This window comes from Acyrthosiphon pisum, chromosome X, assembly GCF_005508785.2.
Source record: "Acyrthosiphon pisum isolate AL4f chromosome X, pea_aphid_22Mar2018_4r6ur, whole genome shotgun sequence".
NCBI classification, from domain to species: Eukaryota; Metazoa; Arthropoda; class Insecta; order Hemiptera; family Aphididae; genus Acyrthosiphon; species Acyrthosiphon pisum.
The window spans coordinates 117182699-117190119 of record NC_042493.1 but is presented as its reverse complement, the minus strand read 5'-3'; the positions used below and the strand labels follow the sequence as shown (position 1 = coordinate 117190119).

The window sequence follows — 7421 nt, the reverse complement described above, 5'->3', positions numbered from 1 at the left end:
TTTAATATGTTTAAAATCTTTTTAGGGTAAAAGATTTAAGTTTTAGTTTAGGAAATATGTTTGCCATCCCTAATTTTTTCAATTATTAATATATAAACTTAAATATAATAAATATTACTTGAATAATATTCTATTTCCCTTCATACATTTTATGGTTTTAGGAAGACTCATTTGTTGGTGTTGCTGTTAGATCCAAAAAATCTAAGACACCTTTACAGCGGCCACCATTAGATTATGAATTGTCAGATGATGAAAACAACAAGTCTACGAATAAAATGGAAATTGATTTTAAAAATGCTAAGAGCTCCTCTAGATTGAGATGTAAAAAAGGTAAAAGTAAGTATATTTTATATACTTTTTTATTATTATTTAGGAATTATGAATAGGCATGGGCGCCCATGGGTAAAATTTTAAGGAGGGGCAAAATAAAAAAAGATCTCAAATGTAGGATAATAAAGATTTAATGTCATTTTCACATATGAATGTAAATATGCATGTTATATTTGTATTTTCATGTATATACAATATATACAGTTAATTAAAAAACATTTTAATAAGTATAGAAAAAAATAGAAAATCAAATAATCTAATCTAATATATTATCCCGTATCGGTATATAAGATCTGCAAATTTCTTCGTTTTATTCCAAACATATTTATGACATCCTGAATGAAAATATCCTTGTTTATGTTCACTCTTTCACGATGAAGGCTCATCATACACAACCCATTTAAACGATCTTACTCTTCTTAATGTACTGAACCATCTCTCTATTGTGCACGTTGTAGGAGTTAGTGATATAAAAACATTAAGTATTTGAAAAATTTCAGGATAATATTCGCAATGAGCCAATAAATCAACTAACAAATTTTCATCACCCTGGGAGTCAATTAAATTTTTATCAACCCAATACTGACACCAAATATTAGATTCCTCTATCATATTTTCAATTTTATAATGATCACTAATTAGCTTAATTTTTTCTTTGATATCGTTAATTGTGTACTTTTTAATATTTGAAGGATGCAGAGACTTATTGAGAATGCTATTTTATTTGCGTTTGAAATCTTTGTGAAAGAGATGATATTAGTGAATCTAAGTAAGGAATAAATATAAAAAGTCTGTAATAATGTTCAGCAAATTCGGTTTCGTAATTTGATCTATTTTTTTGTTTGGATGTAGTACGTGGTACTTTAATTTCTACGCCAACTTGTTCTGCCAAGTATTGGACTTTATTGGACAATAAAGCAATGTTATCGTGATATGTTTATAAACTTTAACTTAAAAACAACCAATTGGTTCGAAAATTAGTACAATGGCGGATACGTCTACTTTTTATACTACCTGGATTTTGGTGGATATGTTGTTGGTGCTTACATCTATTTTCACAAATTAATTTATGGTCGATACTTCTTTTTTGTTGTTGTAATAATAATGTTATAATAAAACCTACTTACACAATTGTACCTATAAATACGTTATAAAAACAAAAAAATAGTTTCTGAAAAGAATATGTTTTTTCTATTTATATAAATTGAATAAAATATTTTTAAACATATTTTTTTAACACTTTATGACTGATCTATAATCTTTTAATATTATGTCAGTGAGAGCAACATAATATAAAAAATTGTATTAAATTGTCATTCTCGAGTCTTAGCAATAAAAATTTAAAATTTTAGGTTGGCATTTTTAACAAATATTTTTTTTTTTTTTGTTAATTCCATTAATAATTACTTGAAGAACCTTGTGTTAAATGTTGAAATCTAAGGTATGAAAATTAAACATTTTAAGAATTATTAATTGTAAAACAATATTATGTAAATAATCGTTATTTTGACAAAATTCGTCAAATTTCATACTTCAAATAATAATAAAAAATTATCGTGAATTCTCTCTGAATTTTTTTTTAAGAATCTGGTTAAAACAACTTATGAGGAACCTTATTTTACAATTTTAAGCTTTTTGATCGAGCAAACAATTTTTTATCGACCATTATAAAAACACTAAAACAAAATAGAAAATTTAATTATAAATAAAAATTATAAAATTAATTTAATTTAAAAAAACGACATTCATTCCTCCGCTCAGAACCTATAATTTAAAATAATAATATTTAAAATAGATAATTAAAATGTATGTAAATAATATAATTATTAATTATACACTAATCAATCCCTAAATAAGTAAATGGGCTCAACAATTATTTAATATTTGTAGTATGATTTTAAATTTAAATTTTATAACATGAAGTTAGGTATTAATTAATAATAATTGTTATCATATCAAAAAGAAAGTTAATGCAAGTTAATCATATGACCTCTATAATGTAACTTAACTATACAATTAATAATAAAGATACTTAAAGTAGGTAAACGGCGTTTACTTGTCAAAAATTATAAATGTTTTATTAGACTTTCTGTGATAATTTATTATCGTAATAAGAGATAACTATTGTGTATACCGTATACGTTATCTTGACGTATATAATAACGCTGCTCATCGATTGATATTTATTTTTTAGTAGACACGTCGTAATAACACAGAACAATAATAGTAATAATCAACAATGGTAATAATTTATTTTTGTGATAACTAACATTTTTTTACAATGTAACAATAGTATTTTTCCGCTCACTTATAAATAAACCATCTATTATTTTTTATCGCAATTGGGCCTTATCGTTAATTCAAACCGGTGTTCAAACGGACGTATCCACCAATTTGGTTTATATGTCCATTGGTATTATTCAGAAATGGCTGATACGTTCATACAATGGTGCATACATCCAATTTATTTTATATCTTTTAATTGAATTGTCAAAAAGGCGGATACGGCATCCAGAAAATGTGGATACGGCTAAAAGAAATATTTAAATAACTTAAGGATGGTTGTAGCTAGAACCACTAGAGTGGGCTCATTCGATGTATTTTTTTTTTGCTCCTTATTAATATATTGCTATGGCGGATACGTCCAAAGTGGTGGATACGGCCGATTGGCTGTTAGCCGTCGATATCCAAACCATAATTTTCAACAGAAGTCAAAATAGAAGTAGCTATACCAACTGCATCTAATGTTTGTAGTTCACTAAATCCTAGGAATTCTTCTCTTATAGTTTTTGAACTATCAACATAACGAACACCAATCAAAAGTTGTTCAATGCCAGCAATATCAGAAGTTTCATCAGCTAGCAGTGAAAAACTTAAGCTACTATTTACTTCTCGAATAATTTGATCACATAATAAAATTAATTCATTTTGAATGCAATGTAAGGTATATTTAGCTTTACTATGACATTTTGATAAATGCTCAGACAGAACACTGTCTCCAATTTTAAAAGATCATGACAATTTCCACTACAGCTGAATTTGCCTCTAATTGCTAGATCATGTGTCGCACAAAATACTATTGAAGATAAAATTGGGACTAGCCTTTTTCTATTTTGTTCAATTTGTGATTGCTGAGCAGTATTTAGTTGATCTATAATACTTTTTTCTTTGTTAGACATAATTTTTAAAAAATCTGTTGATTGAGAAACCGAATCTCTATGCCATTTAGATTGCCATTTAGTTTTTTTTACGTGAAAATGAAAATCTTTATATTTGGTAAATTCATTAACAATAAACGCTCCTTATTAAGAATCCTCTTTTAACGACAGGGCGAAAAATAACACAATGTTTGCATAAGCCACCTTTTAAATGTCTGGAATAAACTAACGATATTGTTTAAGCCATTCTATTTTAAAATTCCTTTTTCCTGCAATACTGTCATTCTTGAAATCATAATTATCAGAAGGAACATATGGTTTTGTTAGTAGTTTATATTTAAGTTCATCTGATAAATTTGATTTATTAACATGAAATCCTAAATCTGGATATGAGTCACTATCATATTTTGGCGTATAATTAATAGTTAATGCAGGTACCGTAATTATTGACGCGGAACATGCCGGGTTTGAATTGACTTGTGCAGAAACACTTGTATTTTTCGATGTATATGGCTCAAGCACAACATCAGATGCACTATTTTTATCAAGTTTTTTTTTTATTTAAAAATGAACGAATATCCATAGTAAAAAATTTAAAATTTAAAAGAATAATATTAACGAATGAAACTCAGCACTAAATAATATAATATCACTCAGACAGACATACAGTGGACGACTAAAATTTAGTACCTACAAAGATGCATGTATTTTGTAATCAGCTCTCAATTCGTAATCGTAGTTATATGTATAGTTCATTAGAAGTCAGGACATTAAACGTTCTCTGATAAAATATTTGTAGTAGGTACCTGAGTGATGTTTATGGGTTACCACAAATTATCTGCGATAAATAATCTTATGTAGGTACCTACAGGCTACGGACTACGACCTACCTATCCATGATGTTAATATAGATACTATAACAATATGTATTTTTATACTTATTTCATAACTTAAAAGTGATTTTAAAAAATAATTTACCTTAGTAATTACTAATTAGGTTATATCATGGTAATATTTATTGAACTACAAGTTTATATAATTTTTTGTCCAGAGGGGGGCAAGTGCCCTATCTTGACCCCCCCCCCCCCCCAATGGATGCCCATGTGAATATGGATTCAATGTTCATTGAGTATATACCATATAAAAAATTTGTTTAGCACTTAATATATATTTAAAAATTATTAAATAAACCTATTTCAAATAATTGGTATAACAAGTTATCCCTAATTTAGGTGAGTGACCCCCAATGTATAATACATATATCAGAACAATGTACAAAATCTCCCTATCTTTTTATTGAAAACAAGTAAAAATCTTCCAATTCATTTGTACTCATACACACCAAACATTAATTTCCATAGGTATTATTTTCTTTTTTAACGTATTTCTTGTGATGCTAGCTTTAAATCTTAATGATCTTAATATGTTCATTGCTGTACACTCACTCATTGTATAACACCTGAACATTTAATCAAACAAATGTTCTCTTAAAAGTTTTAATTAAAATTTATTGATTAACTAAAACATCAATTCGATTATAATTAATTAACTTTTAACTTGCCATTGCCGTTGAATGAGCGCAAATTCCGGGTCTCTTCACCTTGTTTTTTCATCATTATTTATTATATAATGAACATGGATATTAGTATAAGTTGTAAAGACTATCTGTAAACCTGCTTATATTATATCATGTATATTATGAATGTGTAATAATATTGTATTATTTTTATGATTGATTTATAATATCATCACCAGAACCTAATGATGATAAGAACAATGGGAGTAATAAGAGGCGTAATAAAGACAATTTACGCAGTGATGCCTTGGAATTACAAGTCGCCCCTACTTCAGGTGAGTGACCACCAATGTATAGTACATATATCAGAAAAATGGATAAAATCTTCCTGTATTTTTAATGAAAACAAGTAAAATTCTTCCGATTCATTTGCACTCGTACACACCAATTGTTGTTCATTGTTATACACTCACCCATTATATAACACCTGAAAATTTAATCAAACAAATGTTCTCTTAGAACTTTTAATTGAATTTTATTTGATTAACTAAAACAACAATTCGATTATAATTAATTAACTTTTAACTTGCCATTGGCGTTGAATGAATGCAAATTCCGGGTCTCGTCACCTTGTTTTTTCATCATTATTTATTATATAATGAACATGGATATTAGTATAAGTTGTAAAGACTATCTGTAAACCTGCTTATATTATATCATGTATATTATGAATGTGTAATAATATTGTATTATTTTTATGATTGATTTATAATATCATCACCAGAACCTAATGATGATAAGAACAATGGGAGTAATAAGAGGCGTAATAAAGACAATTTACGCAGTGATGCCTTGGAATTACAAGTCGCCCCTACTTCAGGTGAGTGACCACCAATGTATAGTACATATATCAGAAAAATGGATAAAATCTTCCTGTATTTTTATGGAAAACAAGTAAAATTCTTCCGATTCATTTGCACTCGTACACACCAATTGTTGTTCATTGTTATGCACTCACCCATTATATAACACCTGAAAATTTAATCAAACAAATGTCCTCTTAGAACTTTTAATTAAATTTTATTTGATTAACTAAAACAACAATTCGATTATAATTAATTAACTTTTAACTTGCCATTGGCGTTGAATGAATGCAAATTCCGGGTCTCGTCACCTTGTTTTTTCATCATTATTTATTATATAATGAACATGGATATTAGTATAAGTTGTAAAGACTATCTGTAAACCTGCTTATATTATATCATGTATATTATGAATGTGTAATAATATTGTATCATTTTTATGATTGATTTATAATATCATCACCAGAACCTAATGATGATAAGAACAATGGGAGTAATAAGAGGCGTAATAAAGACAATTTACGCAGTGATGCCTTGGAATTACAAGTCGCCCCTACTTCAGGTGAGTGACCACCAATGTATAGTACATATATCAGAAAAATGGATAAAATCTTCCTGTATTTTTAATGAAAACAAGTAAAATTCTTCCGATTCATTTGCACTAGTACACACCAATTGTTGTTCATTGTTATACACTCAGCCATTATATAACACCTGAAAATTTAATCAAACAAATGTTCTCTTAGAACTTTTAATTAAATTTTATTTGATTAACTAAAACAACAATTCGATTATAATTAATTAACTTTTAACTTGCCATTGGCGTTGAATGAATGCAAATTCCGGGTCTCTTCACCTTGTTTTTTCATCATTATTTATTATATAATGAACATGGATATTAGTATAAGTTGTAAAGACTATCTGTAAACCTGCTTATATTATATCATGTATATTATGAATGTGTAATAATATTGTATTATTTTTATGATTGATTTATAATATCATCACCAGAACCTAATGATGATAAGAACAATGGGAGTAATAAGAGGCGTAATAAAGGCAATTTACGCAGTGATGCCTTGGAATTACAAGTCGCCCCTACTTCAGGTGAGTGACCCCCAATGTATAGTACATATATCAGAAAAATGGATAAAATCTTCCTGTATTTTTATGGAAAACAAGTAAAATTCTTCCGATTCATTTGCACTCGTACACACCAATTGTTGTTCATTGTTATACACTCACCCATTATATAACACCTGAAAATTTAATCAAACAAATGTTCTCTTAGAACTTTTAATTAGATTTTATTTGATTAACTAAAACAACAATTCGATTATAATTAATTAACTTTTAACTTGCCATTGGCGTTGAATGAATGCAAATTCCGGGTCTCGTCACCTTGTTTTTTCATCATAATATATTACAAGTGAACCCGTGCACTTCGTTGCCCGTTAAATGTACCAACACTATATGACTCAAACTTTGTTCAATTCGTTCTTTAATATTTCGACAAGTAAGGTGTTTAAAATTAATCTTAACTTTCCGTTGCCC

The 7421-nt window shown here is 27.8% G+C and overlaps 1 protein-coding gene across 1 annotated transcript in view; it reads left to right on the top strand.

Annotated features, from left to right (window-relative positions):
* Window positions 1-7073, top strand: part of LOC100569586 (uncharacterized protein DDB_G0287625-like) — a 24739-nt gene extending 17666 nt beyond the window's left edge. The window contains exons 6-9 of the mRNA XM_029492544.1: window positions 5244-5339; window positions 5789-5884; window positions 6334-6429; window positions 6879-7073. Coding sequence (XP_029348404.1) covers window positions 5244-5339; window positions 5789-5884; window positions 6334-6429; window positions 6879-6982 — 392 coding nt within the window. The 3' untranslated portion in view covers window positions 6983-7073. The remainder of the gene's footprint in view (window positions 1-5243; window positions 5340-5788; window positions 5885-6333; window positions 6430-6878) is intronic.
* The last annotated feature ends 348 nt before the right edge of the window (window positions 7074-7421 follow it).